This window comes from Eptatretus burgeri, chromosome 8, assembly GCF_056783735.1.
Source record: "Eptatretus burgeri isolate ZD-2024b chromosome 8, Ebu_testis_v1, whole genome shotgun sequence".
NCBI lineage: Eukaryota > Metazoa > Chordata > Myxini > Myxiniformes > Myxinidae > Eptatretus > Eptatretus burgeri.
Genome location: NC_140968.1, coordinates 4,027,247 through 4,046,891, shown reverse-complemented (window position 1 = coordinate 4,046,891; position 19,645 = coordinate 4,027,247). Strand labels below are relative to the sequence as shown.

Sequence of the window (19,645 nt, the reverse complement as noted above, 5' to 3'; positions counted from 1 at the left end):
ATGGGGCTGCTTTTCATCAGCAGGGACTGGCAAGCTTGTCACGATGGAATGGACAATGGATGGTGCAAAGTACAGGAGAATCGTTGATGAAAACCTGGGTAGGAGATTCACATTTCAGCAGGACAATGATCCCGAAACACAAAGCTGAAGCCACACTGGAGTGGCTGAACAATAAGAAAATAAATGTTCTTGAGTGGCCCATTCAAAGTCCTGTGCCAATTGAGCATTTATGGCGAGACTTGAACATTGCAGTCCATTGACAATCCCCATGAGACTTGGCAGAACTAGAGCAATTTTCACATGAAGAATGGACGATGATTTCACCACTCGCTGTGCCAAGCTGGTCCAGATCTACTCACAAACACTCATAGCGGTCATTGCAGCAAAATATGCTCCCACCAAGTACTGACCTCAGGGGCTGTATACTTTTACAACCAGTGAATTTTGATTTGTGCACCTTTTTTACAGGTATTCCTGACGTGTAAAGGCATGATTGGTACGGGGTGAATACTTTTGCAGGGCATTGTAGACATCGTTTTTGGGCCTATCTCTCAATGGTGAAGAATCACTTAAAAGATTCGAGTATCTGGATCTGGATCTTCACTAAAATCGAATAAATTCATCCTTGTCACACATCCAACCTGTCCAGCAAATTTCGTCCAAATCCATCCATACCTTCTTGAGATATCATGATCACAGGCAGACAGTCAGGGGGTGACAAACATAACCTCGATGCACCTTTGGTGGACAAATTTCTGACTCGCAGTATGTGTTGGGACACAAGACCGACTCTTATTGAAGAGGGAGGTGACAGAGGGTTAAAAGGCAAGGAACTGACTGACAGTGGTTTTATTCTTCTTCTTGCATATGGCTGCTTGGCTGCTGGGTAGTTGTCATTTTGTTGGGGGCATGATGATGCCACTGATTGCTGAGTCCCCTATACCAGTACGCTGGTACTCATTTCACCGACCTCAGAAAGATGACAAGCTGAGTCAATCCCACCCGGTGTTAATTCAGTGGTAAAACTTAGCTTGAACTCAGGACCCTAAGATCGCAAGCCAGCCACCCTAACTACTGAACCAACACCAGGCTTACTGACAAGTGGTGCCTCAATTAGACAGAATGAACGGACAGGAAAAAAGGAGAACAGGGCAGAAAACACAGTGACTTGTAAGTAAGTGTTGGGTTTGGTTCTGTAGGATTAATGGGGGTAGAAAATATTACAAATGGGATGGGGGATGAACAGCAAGAAGGGTGTTCCACAAACGAACGAAAAGAGTAACAAGGGATTGAGGTGTGTAGTAGACCTTAACTTTCTGAGATTAACCAGGACAGGGTAACTGGAAGAGCGTGTGCATCCTGGAGGAGCTGGGAAGGATCAATTGATGTTCTTTGTCCAGACCTGTTGATTTCATCCATCATTCCACCTGTCAGCTTGCACTACCCTTCATGAACAAGCATAGTTCTTAAAGAGCAGGTTTTGGGTCGCTGATGACTTCGTGTGACTCGAAGGTTGTAATCACATTAATAATCGTTGGGCAATTATTTGCTTACATTTGAAACTCAAAATATGCTAAAATTAACTTTTAAGTCAAAATCTTTGTCAGTGATCGAAAAACAGACTGGAATTTACCGAAGATACTATGACGTCACGTTCTCCGAAAACTTTGTGAGCATTCGGAAACAGCGTGTGAACAATGGTGAGATGCCAATCGGAGAGTGATTTCAGCGGCGATGAAATTGAGTGTTGTCCTCGGCAATATCGGAATGAAAAGTCGGAGGATGATGGGAATTTATACTATGGAGTTTCTGGCCCTGAGCCATATAAATTTGAGCCACTTGTAAGTGCCAGAAAAACGGCCTATTTCATGTACAAGTGGCAGGACTGACTGCCCGGCAGTTCACACTGACAGACTCCACCAGACAGATTGGTTTGTAGATTTTCATTTTCTTGTTCGATGCATAAAATAATGTAAAGTTTGATTCGTCTGTGACTTGATATAATAATTTTTAACCCTCGAGTCACTGAAGAGTCAGAAATAGAATGAATCAATAATGGACCCAAATATATTATACACCGTAGCCTTGGCGTTGAAGTCTTTCTGACAGCTGAGCTTGACCCCAGCGAAAGTGAACAGTTAGAACAAACCCCAACTTTCAAGAGAGTGTTGTGGCATATAAATACCAAAACATGTTTAGCCTCATCGGGAAATATTCTACAAATTTAGAAAAAAAAAGTGGAAAATTGATCAATTTTTTACAATCTATCTATAATTCCAACAATGTGTGTGTGTGTGTGTGTGTGTGTGTGTGTGTGTGTGTGTGTGTGTGTGTGTGTGTGTGTGTGTGTGTGTGTGTGTCTGTGACCGCTGTTTCTCGACAACCACTGGTCCGATCTAATTGAAACTTGCCAGGTATATTGCTGAGGACCTGTAGATGTGCCTTTTCAAGGTTTGATATTAATCGGACAAGTGGTTCCCAAGTTGTGGCCATTTATTTACCAAACCAATGACAGGATACATTGCTGCGTAGGCATGGCCGATGGGGAAAGGGCGCCTTAGTTACCGTGGCGTAGGAGTGGCAATGGTCAATGGTAGCAAATGTCATGGTTAGCAAAGACAGGGAGGAAAACTTGATTTTAATTTGGATTTTAATTAACTCTGTGTGTGTAAGTATCACAGCAGTTGTTACTTCAATGAAAGTGATAATTCGTGGAATGCATGTGAACATTCCGTACGGGCACGCACCACTTCCAGATAGTGATGACTTACTGTATTCCAATAATTTCTCGATTTCTTATGCGCATTTACAGATAAACACAATGCCCCAATCCAGTCGTCGTTTACGAGAGCGAAGGAACAGCCTGTGTGGTTGTTTGAAAGTTTTTTTTTTGTTTGTTTGTTTTTTCACGTATGGCCACGCACGGGCACACGAGAGCGAAGGAACGGCCTGTGTGGTTGTTTTTTCTGGCACGCAGTTTGAAAGCTTTAAAAAAAATAAATTTTTTTTTCTTTTTTTTGCACGTACGGGCACGCACGTACCGGCACGTACTAGTTGAAATGAAATAGCCCAATTTGCTGATGCTGTTAAGAAAGTAATTTAATCAACAATAAGTTGATTTGTTGAGAAATTTTTTCATGCTTGTGTTTTTCAGAAAGTTTATTTCTGTGTTTTTCCATGTACTCTTTTAGAATACATTTCAAGGTTTTTCTCACTTAAACCCAACAAATGAATCTGTGACAGAGCAGTATCTGGAGAACTTGTCAACCAACAACTCATATTCACAGTGGTGATCAGATGTGTTTATGCCTTCGTAATCCTCGGCTGTGAAATGGTCACCACAAATGACAAGTCTATCCAAAGGGTCCTCTTTACCCGTTTTATTTGGGGGAAAATTTGCCCGTTTTGTTTGTACAAATCTTCTCCACTGCCGGCGAATGTTTGATTCCTTTGGGAATCGGTGAGAGTGATTTCCCGTTTTCCAGCCATTTTCACAAAACATGACGACACACGTAAGAGGCATGATGTCGAAATATCCAAATAACTTTGTTCTACAATAATTCAAAATAAAAAAGGATAATATAGACAGTTGCAAGCTAAAAAAAAAAAAGCGAAAGAACGGCCTGCTGAACTGGACACTTCTTCAATGAGCAAGTGAGCGTCCACTTTGTTTTGGAGAACGTGACGTCACCATCCATATAGGGCACGCGGCTGTTTTTTCAACAGCCTCGAGAAATAACTTCGGAGTTAAATTTCATTAATTTTCCCAATAGTTAGGCAACCACAATAGTTTGCATCGAACTATTTAATGCACATATAATCATGTTGATAAATTTTCAGAACATGTTTGGTGACCCGCAACCTGCTTTTTAAATTTATATCCTGTTCTATATAAGTACGAAAGCATAAATGTGTATTCATGTTGAACTCTTATGAAAGGGAAAAACAGCTTCCTGTCCTTTGACCCTTAATAAGGCTCCGAGTCAGTAAAGAATAACATTTCTCGTGTTCCTACTTTATCCTATTGTCTCTTTCCCCAGCTTTCACCTGCGCTTTACAGAAAGACATTCTGTACCAAGGCCGACTCTTTGTGTCAAAGAATTGGATCTGTTTCCATGCCAACTTGTTCGGTAAAAATATCAGGGTAAGAAATCTCTTTGATAACCTGAACGCACGTGATCAAACAACATGACACTTATGAGGAACAACGACCTGAAAACTCACACTTGGAATGTTGTTTAACTCACTTGTAGACACGAGCCATTCGTTATTGGAAGGTATATTTGAAATGAAAATTTGAAACAGATCGAAACGGTTCTTCATTTCAGCCTTCATCTGCAACAGAGTTGCGCATACACCTGTGTACGAACAATCGAGTTAATGGGCAGGTGTCTGTACACGTCAAACTGCTGGTGTAAATTTGTAATGTGGACAATGGTCTCGTCTTGTGGAAGGATTTTGAAATGTGTAATTTATATATTTGTGTAAAAGCAACATAGCCAGCTCAACCACCCCTAGAGATGTTGTCCCAATCCCATCCCTATGCATAGCAGTAGCACCCAGGTGGCTTCTCCAACTTCAATTCAGAGATAAAGGTTCACAAATACTTCCGGATGTGACCAACATGCCACAGTACTCATCATGGTCTTTTTTCAGATCTTAATACCGGTGCCAATGGTAAAATTTGTCAAAAAGGAAAAAACTGCAAAGCTTCTTCCCAACGCCGTCCTGATCATCCTTGAGAATATGGAATGTGTAAGTGAATCCTAAACGTATGAAGGAATGACTTGTAAGTGAATCCGTGAGAATATAGAGTGTGTAAGGTATTCTTTAAGGAGAAGAAATGTGTAATTTAGGAGAAGGAATGCATAAAAGTACCCCTGAGGATAATGGTGGAGGGGGGGGGTATTTTTAGGTTGTGACATCATGTTGAGGGGTTGTATAAGAAGAGAAAGATCAAAGATCAGATCGATCAAATTGAAAAATGTACTGGAGTATCATGGCCTCAAATTGCATTGAGTAGAACAGAATGCACCATGTTGAGGAGGGGTCTTCATCCTGAGGGGGACTATAGGCTGGTCAAGCAAGTCAAGTCGTACCGATTGTGTAAATTAATTAAGGATGACTGGATGAGAAATGTGTAAACCTGTGATAGAGTGGCGACCTGTCCAACATTTGGAGTTGGACACCGATGCGGTCACCTCTTGTTGAGAACGTCCTGGCACTCTGTCAAAAGAATGAGCCTCATCACGTAGGCACGTATAAGTGAAGGTGTTAGAGACATATTTGGGTTTATAACTGCTCTTTGAACAGTTCCCCTTATCTAAAGCCAAGCAAAAGGCCTTTCTGTCCACCTCTGCTGATATATTGTTGTGGTTTTGGAACGATCCCAGAGAGTTACATTCAACACAGAAAAGAACCCTGGAGTTTCGATATTTCCACAGTAATTCTATTTAGTTAAGTTATCCATCCCCTCATATCAATGGACAGGGAAATGCATTGTTAGGACAGGTCATAAAGCATAACATAACATTATCTTTGCTAACCCCCCCCTCCCCTTTTTTCTCTCTCTTCCTCCTTTCTTGGTATTCCCATCAGCGACAAGCGACAGGTGGTATTTGCTAGTTTGTTCATATTTTATCCTACAAATTAAGTGGTATAAGTGAAGTTTGGTTGCTGATTTGGTGCTAATGGAGTTCTAACATGCAGGAGGTCTTTTTCCTGCAAACACACAGTGAGAGGGTGAATTTTATGCTGATGTAATAGAAGAAGTAGAAACGTGTTGGCTTTGAACAGGGTTTCTGCATTTCCGTAACACCTGTACAAACACAGACAAACTTTAATGATGTAATCACAAGGTTGACTTTTCCTGTTTGTATGCAGTACACGTTTGCTTCCTTCCTGTCACGAGATACAGCACTGAAAGTGCTCAGGAAAGTGTGCAAGAACATTGAGGTATTCTTATTGGTTTACACTCATTGATCACCTGTTTAACACTGTGTATTTCACATCACTATATATCTAAGTTTAGAAAGTAAAATATTAAGTGTATTCACTTTTCATTGAATAATATTTTGATGATGATGGAGATTATTAATCATTGTTATTATTATGGGACCAAGCCATCCTGGCTGGTACCCGATTGTTTTTGCATGGATTATTATTATTATTATTATTATTATTATTATTATTATTATTATTATTACTAGTAGGGACCCGTGGAAATTCCGTGTAATGTAAAATGTGATTTCAAGTCCTTAACTCTCCCCCCCCTCCGCCACTCACAAACCCCAATTCCTAAATTCTTCACCTCCACAACAACTCCTCATCTCCCCCCTCCCCCAACCCCACGTCCTCACCCTCCCCCTCCCAACCCTAAGGCATCAATCCCCTCCCCACTTCAAGCCTTCAAACCCCTTCTCAACCCATCACAATCGCCTGCCTAACTCACAATCCCGTGAGATAAGCGGAAAAGATACGTGACCATGAGCAGGTCATGGCCCATCACAGCTGCCTATCTAACTCACAATCCCACGAGATTTGCAGAAAGGATATGTGATAACAAACAAGAAGAAACCAAATTATCTTCTTCCTGATGCATATATGCGACACACATCATTAAGAGTAAATCATGAACTCGAACAAAGACCTTTAATAATGCCATGGGTTTAATCCCTGTTAGAGAGAATGCTAAATAGTTATTTGGGCAGTGTACAAGGTAACAGACCACCGCCTCGATGGCTGAGGCCGATCTTCACAAAGTCTGTGATGCCTGTCGACTCTAAAAAATCCTTTTAGCTGATGTTTTGGTCCTTTTGCAATGAAGGGAAAACTTATAGGGACGGCATGGCGATTGTGAATATGAAAGCTCAAAAGATGTCTGACTTTGCAGAGCAGAAGCACCAACATGGTGACCGCATGATGTTTTTCCAAGTTGTGGATGGAGTCAGGTGAACTGTAAAATTATGGGTGGGATCTGCAATAATCACAGAAAAATAATATTTTGCCAATTATCTATACTAATAAGTGTGTGTGTATGTGTGTATGTGTGTATGTGTGTGTGTGTGTGTGTGTGTGTGTGTGTGTGTGTGTGTGTGTGTGTGTGTGTGTGTGTGTGTGTGTGTGTGTGTATGTGTGTCAATGTGTCTCCACCATAAGTCCAAAAACATGAAACGTAGAGGCCTGAAACTTTGCGTGCACACGGAGAAAATTCCAAGGAGGTGCATGACTGAAAATTGGATGTTTGAGTTAATTAAACACCCCTTTTGAAGATAATTAACGGCCTTATTTAATTATATCCTTTATCTGGCACATCCTCGGTCACCACTTTCTCAGGGTCTGAAGCCGCCATGTTTTTTGGCCTGCTCAACCATGCATTGACTTGGAACAAACAGGCTGTAATGATTTCTTTATCATAGTTTTTTTTTTCTTCACTTTCCTCACTCATATTATCGAATGCTTGTTCATCATCGCTACGAATTGCTGTGAACATCGCTTTTTTAAGTACTATAGTTTTCAAATTAGGAGCTTGGAGTGTTTTCATGCATTATATGATACAATTTTCCATGATCCACTCTCACGGACTAATTAAAGTATATGATCGAAATGTGATTTCGGATTTGAGGATTGGATATCGTCCGGACTAATTAAGTGTCGAAATCTGGAGTGAAATTTGATAATTTAAAGAAATGACGAGTCTTATAACTAAACCGATACACCTATTACTTTAAGCGAGCAAAGTTATGTTCTCTCCTTCTTCATAAATACACAAGAAAATATGAAATTTCCAAACCATTAAGCTTATCTTTTTCTTCTGTTTGGAGAATTATATTGAGTGAAGAAATGATTTAGGAACGTGCCAAAATTAACCAGCTTCATTGAGCTACATGATTTAATGCATTCACTGCAAGACCTCACTCCCTGTCCCCCAGAGGGACTGCCTATCCATAACATCTGCCAGATCTTTGTCTATATTTTTGGAGGTTTCGCGAGGTGCTCTGCAGGAAATCAAAGCAAACCTGGAGAAAAACGGATGTTTTAAAATAAAGTTATAATGTTTGCGTCGACCGAGAACCGATATACCACATGACACATGCACAGACGAGCAGGCAACGTGATGGATTATCTGCAACGTTTATTTCACGGGTGGTTAAACTTTGCGATGTGTCCAGGGTTCTTATATGTTAAACAGCAACTCTTTTGTGGATAAAATGATTCTTTGAACAAATTCATTTAATTTCTTTAACTGCTGCGTGAGTGGTGAAGACTGGCTTTAAAGTTAAAAGGATTCTACATGATATGCAGCCACAGCCTGGCCAAACCATTCCTTATCAACCATTTAATTGGAGTGCTTGCTTGAGTGCTTAAGCCACTTGCCGAGCGCCCTACAGTTGATAGCGGTACAGTTCGTGTCCCGAACAGGATGAACATTCGGCAGTTGCTACAAGGTAGAGATACATGATTTACAAAGGTTATATGTTTCTTTGTGAGTTTCAAAGCAAAATATATTTGTTAACACCCAATTTCTGAGTTGTATTAACGTGTTTTCTGAATTACAGAGCCAACTTTTTTTTTCCACCCGTCACGATGATTGGCAGCTGTTTATAAAGATTAATGTTATACACATCTCCCTGAAATGTCTACAATGCAATGTTGTTTTTATAATTTGTTTATTGAAATTCCCCCAAAATGGGGGTGAAAGCTACTCAAGGTTTTTGGGTTGTATACAGTACGTACTGTCGTTGGTAATCACAATGACTCCAATCTGCTGATTCCTGAAAAATTGCCGATATCGGCCAAACACTAATAGTGTGTGTGTGTGTGTGTGTGTGTGTGCGTGTGTGTGTGTGTGTGTGTGTGTGTGTGTGTGTGTGTGTGTGTGTGTGTGTGTGTTGTTCATAAAGGATAACATTTTCTCTCTGCTAACTCCCCTCCCCCCACCTCTCTCTCTCTCTCTCTCTCTCTCTCTCTCTCTCTCTCTCTCTCTCTCTCTCTCTCTCTCTCTCTCTCTCTCTCTCTCTCTCTGTCCCATCCTTGCTCCGTCCCCGCCTAATACTGAGCAGCACACTCCCACACACATCTCTCTCTCTCTCCCCTCTGTCTGAACGTGTCTGGGTGGTGATTATGTCCAGATGGTGTTTGTCTCTGGCCGTGTCCAGGCGTTGTTTATCTCCAGACGTGTCTGGGCAGTGTTTGTCTCTGGACAGCTTAGCTCTGGACGTATCTGGGCGGTGTTTATGTCCGGGCGGTGTTTGTTTCTGGACATGTCCGGGCGGTGTTTATCTCTGGATGTATCCAGACGGGAGTTTGTCTCCAGACAGATTGGCTCTGGATGCATCCGGATGGCATTTGACTCCGGACGCATCTGGGCGGTGTTTGTGTCCAGATGAGAGTTTGTCTCCGGAAGCATCCAGGCAGTGCTTGCTCTGAACGTATCTGGGTGGTATTACGTCCGGATGGGAGTTTGTCTCTGGACGTGTCTGGGTGGTGTTTGTCTCCGGGCAGTATTTATAGTGTGACAAGTTTTTTTGACAAGACAGTATGAATCGTAATTAACGCTCCACTGCACATCTGCCTTCCCTTCCTCTCACCCCACACTGTCTTCCCTTCCCCCACACCTCCTCACTCTCCCTCCCTCCTTGATCCCCCACCACCTCCTCACTCTCCCCCCTCTCTTTCTCCCCATCCCTCTCTTCCTCTCCTTCCTCTTTTTCTCCCCCCCCCCTGTAGTATTCCCGTCAGCGAAGCGACGGGTGGTATTTGCTCACATAATCATAAAATACTGAACTTTAAAAGTTTGCAGGATACATGGTGGACATTTCCCAATAATGCGATTTGATTCTCTCTGTCATGTAATTGGTTTTTCGCTAGCAGTGTTTTTGTGCACGTACAAACAAAATTTGACTTGAGGCAGAAAAAGCATTTTTTGTGACCATTTTCCCGAATAAGTCAGTAAAAAAAATAAAAAATTCTGCCCCCAAACATACATGGTTTACCAAAATGGCAATGAATGTCTGCCAACAGTGATGAAACCAACTTCCTGTGAAGCCCTGAGTGTGTATTCACATGGCGTGGTTTGCATGATGATAGTGACAAAAAAAAATCTTGAAAACTGACACAAATCAAGATGTGAAAGGTAATCAATAGTCCCTTGAAAAAGAGCAGGTTGTCATGAAGCCAGTGAAGCCACAAAATGAGGGAACAAAGCACCATCTTGGATGGTGGTGTAGGCCGTACAAAGCTGGCGCGATTCCAGATTATTATTTTTCTTACCATCATCTTTTCTTTTTTTTCTTACCATCATTTTCTCATTGTGTATCATTGTCATCATCGTCATCAGCACCATAATCATCATCATTATCATCATCACCATCAGCCTGTTTGCAGTCAATACCGCACTTTCAATACTCGCCACTCGCCAGGCAGTTTTGACCTGCCATTGCTGGCATGAAATCAGTGATTCAAATCGTCTTTTAAGCATAATTTTCAGAATCCATATGAAAGAGTGGAGATTTAAAAATGGTTATCCATAATTTTTGTGTTCCTGAATGAAAATCAGACTTGTGGAAATAGAATAATACAAGAAATATCCATGGATGAGAGGAGTCCGGTTGGTCCCATTTGCTGTTAATCCAATTAGCTCGTGGCGGCTGTGGTTGTAATTTATAACACACACACACACACACACACACACACACACACACACACACACACACACACACACACACACACACACACACACACACACACACACACACACACACACACACACACACACACACACACACTTCTCCTTTCACCAGTAGATGCAAAAATCAAGTATAATCTCTCTTGTGACCACGGAACCAAACAAAAAATATATACGTATTTATAACGTCACTCACAGCCCATACAACTCCCACTCCAATGTTCCCAAACATAATTAATAGTAAATATCAACATTTTAAACCTACCCTGTGCATCGACAAGCCCCAGATATGGCATTCCCGTCGGTCTTAATAAGCACGAAGGTTTGGGTAGAACGCACCCATTTACGAACCTTCGGACCTTTCACGAGCCCACACGGTCGGGAGTTTTTCAGTACGAGCTGTAAGATACCGACTGCTTGTTTGAGTTGATCAGAAAGTTCTCCAAATCTTCCGTTGTGCAGAGGCACACCCCTTTCTCACAAGTACGTTTCCAAGTATTTTCAGCTTCTTTAAAAGCTTTGTGACCCTTTCCATGCTGCAATCCTTATCTGTCACACGTGACATATGTCCAGGCCGCCCCGCCGGACCTCATCACCAGGTGTTTCTTCACATGCATGCTGAGCAATCTGGGTCATTTCGAAAGTGCCATGTTGCAGGACAACAATCTCCCTCACCTCACGTTGGTGGTATTTACATACATGCCGCACGTGCCATGTGTGGGTTGGTGAGATAGTTTGTGCAGGAATTTGAAATTTGTTTTGATACTCACAGAGAGGGTTTATGCAGGAATTTGTGTTGGCAAGAGGGTTTGTACAGTAATAACTTCCCCACTCTTCATGAAAACCATCACGGGATATTTATCGTTCACAAACGGCCAGTGCTGGGAGACCCGTTCTTCGGCTTGATGTGCATCCGATGGACGGTGTACTTTGTGATGCCTCACTCTGCATGCGAAACACCGGAGTGACAGTTTATAGCTGGAGATCGAGACTCGAACACAGTCTAGACAGCTAAAGGTGAGTGCGCATATCTCAAAGCTATCCTGCCAGTCGTTTGTTACACAATTTCCATCCAATGAAAGATCAGGCCATGTGTGCAATGCCAGTGCCAAAGTCCAAAATTCTTTGTACAAATTGCATTGTTTTTTTTTACTACGTTGCGAGTTGACTCTTTTTGGTCAATAACCGCTATGAATAGTCAGCACTGGGACCCTCTAAATATTACATATGTAACATAGTGAGATTTTCTTACTCCCACTTCCCTATACGTGTTTCACACATGTCTGTTTTAATGTTTTTGTTATCTTTTATCTTCACTTAAACCTTTCCCTCTTCTCCATCCTCCTTCCAAACTGCCCTACCATCCCTAATCTTTCCGCATTCACTTGTTTTGGGGTTTTTTTTCCAATTTAATTTTCCCCAATCCTGTCACCTCCTCGTGTATGGAATATGTATATGCCTCCTTGGCACAGACTCCCAAGCAAATACTCCATGAGGAAAGAAAATGGCTGATGTTAAACAATCTCTCATGGGTGACAGAGTGAAGACAGCCAGTCCTCGGCTCAAATACCGTCTCCTCTTCGAGATCCTCAGTTTGCCGAGGGCCTGAAACCCAAACGTCCAACGATCCTACCATTGGTGAGGCCTCCTTTTCTTCCATGCTGGGAAATTGTGTGGTGGGGAGTCTGATTTATAGAACTACCAACCTGTGAAAGAGAAAAATGGAAAAACAAAATTCGTTAGTTCTTTTATTTTTTTTAACAAACAGGAACGATACCATTAGTTTATTTATTATGACCTATTTAGTAAACGAACACAATACCAATTGAGTATTAATTTGCATTTTTATTATTGTGCAATCCAGATATTTAGAGTATGTACCATGATTCGATCTACACCAGCCAGAGTAGGTCAGAGGTCGGAAATCTCATGCATGTTATGACACTGTGTCTTTGTCTAATATGACATGACACACGGCCTCGCGGAGTCCCAACCAGTCCACACATCCCATTTACCTTGTTCCCTTTGTAGTGTGTGACTCTTGAATGCTTGTGGGCCCTTAGAGGGGGATTAATTTCATTATGTGTATTCATTGTCTGTCTTAATGTCGGATTTCACATTTGTTGTATCTTGAGATTTATTAATATTAATTATTTCTTGAGCCATACGTGCATGTCTGTTCATGCCATCTTTCCTGGGTTGACCAATTCTATTTATTGAGACCCCTGGAGGGAAATAAATAAATGAAGGCACTCCCTTGTTTAGATAATCGTGCATGTTTAGACACATGTGAGTTCAAAAGGGCACGTTACTCAACCACTTGGGGAACGTGCTGTCCAAGTTCAGCCTTTTAGTTCAGCTAGTCATGGGATTAATTTGCAGCACGTGTCAACAATCGCCTTAATCACGGTTGTGGTTATTGTGTTTGCCATATACTGTACGTCACTGTGTCTAACATTAATTTTATTATATTTGGACAATTCAACAAACGACCAAACAAGAAAGATGTTGTGCATAGCACGATACTTGCGAAATCCAAATAGAGAATAGTTGCCATGGAAACATCGATTTTGAACATGTGACTTCTCAAATGTTTTACATGATTGATTGTTATACATAGCAAATTTGACTGGGAATTTTTATAACTGCGGCGTAATAGGTGTTTTGCAAGTTTTCAATGGCCTTGACCTTTGACGACTTTTGACCACACTTTATACACATACACATTACAAATAAGCTGAATAAGTTTCAACTTGATAGCTTGAAAACTTTTGACATCTGGCAATAATAAAATCGCAAAAAGTCCGAGTTGGTTATAATGGGATGGAATTATTGCCATGGAAACCGTTGACGCGTCAAAAACGGCTAAATCAATCGTTCTGATTTTTGGTGAACCAATCCAGTGAGTCAATGTGCAAACCCTGTTCTAACTGCAAGTCAATCAGGTGAAAATTGACGATTTTATGTGATGACCTTTGACCTCAAAATAATAGGCTTCCAGCTTTTAAATGGTGAACCAATTCAGTAACCCAATTTGCAATCGGATCAAAATTGACGATTTTGTGACCTTGACCTTTTGACCTATTGACTTCAAAAACAATATGTTTCCAGCTTTCGACGAGCTCCATCGGTTGGTTAAGTTTCATGAACATCAGTTGAGTATTGTGACCTGTAAGCTACTAACAGCCAAACAGACAAACAAACAAACATACTCAGGAAATGAATATACTGCACTTTCGAATTTTCGATTTCAGAAGTAAATAACTTTCAGATAAATGGTTCAGAAAAGGAAACGTTTTACATCTCTTTCCTCTCTTTACTCTACTTGATAGCATGAGATTTGTCGAAGCTCTCCAGCATTCAATCGAAATAAGGTTAGTTTTCAGTATTATTATGATCAGTGCGATACCAAAAGTCTTCCTTCTACCCTGTTTGTGTTTGTTTACTTCTCATTGATGGAGAGCAGAACCCAATGTACCCCAATGTTGGCTTAGCTACTACAGATGGCCAGCTTGGAGACCGTCAAGAGAGTGAGACAAGTACCTCCGATCAGGGCTGCACAACCTCCACCATCTACTCAGGTAGTACACGATGGAGACAAGGAGCTTTGTGGAGTGTATCAGCATGTAAGACTGTTCAAAATAAGATTTGTCCATGGAAAGCTAATTAAGTATTGTTATTAAGTAATTAACATTGGACTTAAATCATCTCATGGTGTTACTCAAGAACGTATTGCTTCAAATGGCAGAGAGTAATTGTTACCTTAAATTCAGTATAATTTAAGGTAAACGTGTTATCTCTCTTAGGCAAAGTTACATTCGAGTTGAGAACAATTGCTTTGCGAAAATCTAACCGTGCAAGTGTGAATACTTCCCACAGATGAGACATGGAGGACAAAAAGAGCAGCAAAGTTTTCCACCTGTCGGAGCCAGAGTCGTTTGGCTGAAGAGGTGCCAGATGCTGCAATGGTGACATTAGGTAAAATCCCTTTGTATTTTTATCAATTGCTGACGTTGACCAGAATTCCTCTTCAGTGTGAATTGGTATCCTACACTTGTGATGCTATTGGTACATGAAGGTTCTTCTCTCTGCTTTTTTTCCTCTTTTTTATTGCTTTCCGAACTCAAGGCTTTTCGGATGATTGGTTTCTCCTGCGATGAAGCTGAGTCTTTGGCTCTCTAACTCTCTCATCACAAGCAGGTCGGTGGTTCGGTGGTTCGGTGGTCTCTCTGTCTTCTACCGTCTCCTCTCCAGCCTCACCACCCCCCCCCCCCCACCCGCTCTGTCTAAGATATGTCCTCTCTGTCTGAGATATTTCTGCAGGGTGCTCAATGTCCGCCAACAAGCCCCTTATGGTAAAACTACCAAAATCACTAATCACTGTTCACCTTCACTCTTTCATTCCTCTTTTTTCCCCACCTCTGGAACAAACTCCCACACTCTCTTCAATCCCACTCTTCCCTCCGGGTCTTTAAAACAGCTGTTCGCAACCATCTCTTATCTTCCCCCATCCAAAACCATGATCTTTTCTACCCCCGTTAATCCACTCCAAACCCACCTCATTCAAATTCCCTGTTTTCCTTCCTGAAAGTCCCTGTGGTGTCCATCTTGTGTTCCCCATGTTCCCCGCTCCATCCCTCTCCCTGCCACAGATCTCATGTCACAGATCCAACATCAACTAATCCTGGGAATTCTTTCAAAGAAACTTGCTCTCCCTCATGCACAGATTTATCCCCTCTCGTCTTCAGTTGTCCTACCCTTCCTCCCGCCCTTGGTTCACTGAAGCTTATGGCGAGACAGTTGTCATGAAACAACTTGCCTTTGCCTCATGGAAAGCAAACCCAACTGAGGGCAATCTCAGTTCCTGCCATAAAGCTCGGAACAAGTGTGTAGCTACCCTCAGGAGAGCCAGAAAACAACATCTTTCTCATCTCAAGTCTGAACTCTCAAACCCCTCTCCCTCCTCAAAATCCTGGTGGCGTTTAATCAAATCTGTTTCTGGTGTATGTTCCCCCTCCATCCCTTCCCTTACTTCAAAAGGACGCACTGCTGATACCGCACGTGAAAAAGCTGAATGCCTAAACTCGGTGTTTGCAGCTAAATCTTGTGTCCAAAACCCATCACTTTCTCTACCCACCTTACCCAGTCGCACACAACTGTCCCTGGACTCTGTGTCCTTTTCTCCTGACAAGGTGGAGAGCTTGCTATCAAACCTCGACTCAGATTCTGCAACCGGTCCAGACGGCATCAGCCCACGTGTCCTCAAAGCCTGCTCTTCTGCTCTTGCTCACCCTCTCTCTGTTCTATTCACCCTCTCATTTGCTCAAGGTCATCTGCCATCTGCTTGGAAATCGGCAAACATCACTGCCCTGCACAAAAAAGGTGCAAAAACCGATCCCTGCAACTACAAACCAATCAGCCTTCTCCCAATCATCAGCAAGGTTATGGAATCCATCATCGCTTCAGACATCAATCCCTTCCTCTTCTCCAATGGCTTGATTTCTGATCATCAATTTGGTTTCAGACCAGGTCACTCTACCGTGGATATGCTACTTCTGCTCTCCCAACAATGGATGGAGGTCCTCAATGCCAGACAGGAAATCCGAGCCGTATCCCTGGATATATCACGTGCTTTTGACACAGTCTGGCACCCTGTCCTGCTCACCAAACTCTCTGCCTATGGTATACAAGGCCATCTCCAATCATGGCTCGCAGACCTCCTCTCCTGTCGCAGTCAACGTGTGGCCCTAAATGGAGTTCTTTCATCCCCCTCCCCCTTCCTGTCCAGGCTGGAGTTCCTCAAGGTAGCGTTCTGGGCCCTGTTCTTTTTCTGGTTTTCATCAATGATCTCTCCGACTCTCTGGAAAATCCTCTATATCTCTTTGCTGATGACTCCACCCTCTGCCGTGCCATCGGTCATCCCTCAGACCGGCAAGCAGCAGCTTCTTCGCTCACTGCTGATCTGGATAAAATCACAAGCTGGTCCAACACGTGGAACATGTCTTTCAATCCAGACAAATCTCACACTCTCACTATGTCTCTTCGAAAGGACCGTTTAGAACCCCCCCCCCCATCCACTTTCTCAACAATCCTCTGGAAGAAGTTCTTTCTTTCAAGCTTCTGGGTCTCACTGTCTGCCATGACCTTTCCTGGGAAAGACGCATTTCAAACCTCGCCTCCAAAGCCAGTCGCCGACTGGGAATCCTCCATCATGCAAGGTCCTTCCTCGGCCCACCTGAGCTCCTGACCACTTACAAAGCTTTTGTCCGCAGCCTGATGGAGTACTGCTCTCCACTCTGGGCTGGTGCTCCTGCCTCCCACCTTTCTCGGCTTCACACTGTAGAAACCAAGGCATTTCGGATCATTGGTATCTCCCGCAATGAGGCTGAGTCTTTGGGCCTCTCACTCAATCACCGCAGGTTGGTCGGTGGTCTTTCTGTCTTCTACCGTCTCCTCTCCAGCCTCGCCCCCCCCGCTCTCTCTGTGATTTGTCCCCAGCACATTTCCAGAGGGCGCTCAACGTCCACCAACAACCCCCTTCTGGTAAAACTACCAAAATCACGAATCACTGCTCACCTTCACTCTTTCATTCCTCTTTTTTCCCGCCTTTGGAATAAACTCCCTCACTCTATTCATTCCCATTCTTCCCTCCAGGCCTTCAAAACAGCTGTTCACCACCACCTCTTATCATTCCCCATCCAAATCTTCGATCTTTTCTACCCTCGCCAATCCACCCAAACCCACCTCCTTCAAATTCCCTGCTTTCATTCCTGAAAGTCCCTGTAATGTCCATCTTCTATTCCCATGTTCCCCGTCCCATCTCTCTCCCTTCCACATTTCTCTTAATGTCTCTGTTCCCCACTGTTTTGTCCTTCCCTCTTCCACCCCTCTTGTCTCATGCTCCCTTTGTTGTTATATGCTCTGTGTGAGAGCTCTCATTCAAGCATCGACAATGTTTCAAAAAAAAGTTTTTTTTAAAAAAATCTTTACTGGCATTTCTTCTTTCTGCTTTTTTCCCCTCTATTTTCATCTTTTTTAAATCGATTTTCCAACTTTCTCTTTCTCCTCTTGTTTCTATCTCTGCCAGAAAGTTTGCATTCAAAGTGTGCTCCAGTTTTGTTTGCAGGAGTTTTGCATGAACCCTTTTTGTCCATGAAATTTCTCATTTATCCTGAAAGCCTGAAGGTCGAAACCGTGCGTATAAACCTGCTGTTGATATAAACTTTTGTTTATATCAACAGACTATTCCAAAAACTTTCCCCCAGTCAACCCCACAAGAACGTTGAAGAAGGGGAAGAGGCTTTTAAATCTCTGGGAATTGCTGAATTTAGGGTTCAACACCATAACATTCAGGATAATTTGTCACTTTAATAAAGATCCATAAATATATATATATATATATATATATATATATATATATATATATATATATATATATATATATATATATATATATATATATATATGTCAAGATTGCCCTGAGATTAAGTAAGGATGAAAATAAACAACATGAAGAATAGGCCCAGTCCAATGTCCCTGTCACTCAGCTGAGCTGCTCATCCAAAACCAACCCACATCAGGTAACATTGACCTTTTAGACTTCATGATGAGCCAATTAGTATGAGATTTTTGGAAAAGGCTCACTTAATACCCAAAGCTACTTTGACCTTTTTCACCTCACATTGAGCCACTTACAATGTGGATAGCTCGAACAAACTTGACAATTACCGTCGTAACGTATGTTTCCGCCAAGTTTCACGAGCCATCGATTTTGGAGAAAAAGTTTAACAAGTTAAAGAGACACGGATAATGTGCGGTGGTCTAAGCTCGCTGAAATTAACTACTAAATCAAACATATTACACAGACAATTGTTATGTGGATTCAAGGGAAGTGATAAAGTTTGGAAAAATAAATAGAAACCTGAAAATAGAGCAAATGATAGAGATGTAGATGTTTTGTTTTAGGACCAGCAGTTTGTCCATATTTTACAGAACAAGGTCTCTTTCTATTCGCTCTTTGTGAAAGAAATTTTATAAATGACTTACAGCAGCTCCATCATTTTCAAGGGCTCCAATTTTTCATCTGTGCTTTCCTTATTGTTGCATAAATTTACATATATATCTTCTTCTTCTTTCGGCTGCTCCCGTTAGGGGTCGCCACAGCGGATCATCCGTATGATCCGCATAGTGATTTGGCACATGTTTTACGCCGGATGCCCTTCCTGACGCAACCCTGGTCGCCTCTTACGACACAGGGATATGGTACACCTATTTTAACCGGGGTATACACCGGCCCAGTATACTGGTACTCATTTCGCCGACCTCGGAAGGATGACAGGCTGAGTCAACCCCCTGGTGTATTAATTCAGTGGCCCAACGGGGCTTGAACTCGGGACCTTTTGGATCCCAAGCCGCTGCCCGAACCACTGCGCCAACACCAGGATACTAAAATTTACATATATATATATATATATATATATATATATATATATATATATATATACATATATATATATATATATATACATATATATATATACATACATATATATATATATATATATATATATATATATATATATATATATATATATATATATATATATATATATATATATATACATATATATATATATATATATATATATATACATATATATATATATATATATATATATATATATATACATATATATATACATATATATATATACATATATATATATATATATATATATATATATATATATATATATATATATATATATATTGTTACAGATTTCAGAATCTGCTCTGATGAATGCATCCACACATCCAGGTCCTCAGACAGTTATTTCCTTAAATGCATGTTCAGATTAACCCCATCCCCATGTTTAGTGGGATTTTAAATGTGATGCATTGAGAAGGGTAAAGAATAGATCCCCTCTCTTATGGGAAGCTTTTTTCTTTATGACAGAC

The 19,645-nt window shown here is 41.6% G+C and overlaps 1 protein-coding gene across 2 annotated transcripts in view; it reads left to right on the top strand.

Moving 5' to 3' along the window:
- Positions 1-19,645, top strand: part of LOC147020957 (GRAM domain-containing protein 2A-like) — a 50,659-nt gene that overhangs the window by 16,802 nt on the left and 14,212 nt on the right. For both annotated transcript variants that reach the window (XM_085890682.1, XM_085890683.1), the window contains exons 5-10: positions 4,041-4,144; positions 4,657-4,755; positions 5,884-5,955; positions 12,227-12,325; positions 14,154-14,268; positions 14,567-14,665. In XM_085890682.1, the coding sequence (XP_085746808.1) occupies positions 4,041-4,144; positions 4,657-4,755; positions 5,884-5,955; positions 12,227-12,325; positions 14,154-14,268; positions 14,567-14,665 (588 nt within the window). The remainder of the gene's footprint in view (positions 1-4,040; positions 4,145-4,656; positions 4,756-5,883; positions 5,956-12,226; positions 12,326-14,153; positions 14,269-14,566; positions 14,666-19,645) is intronic.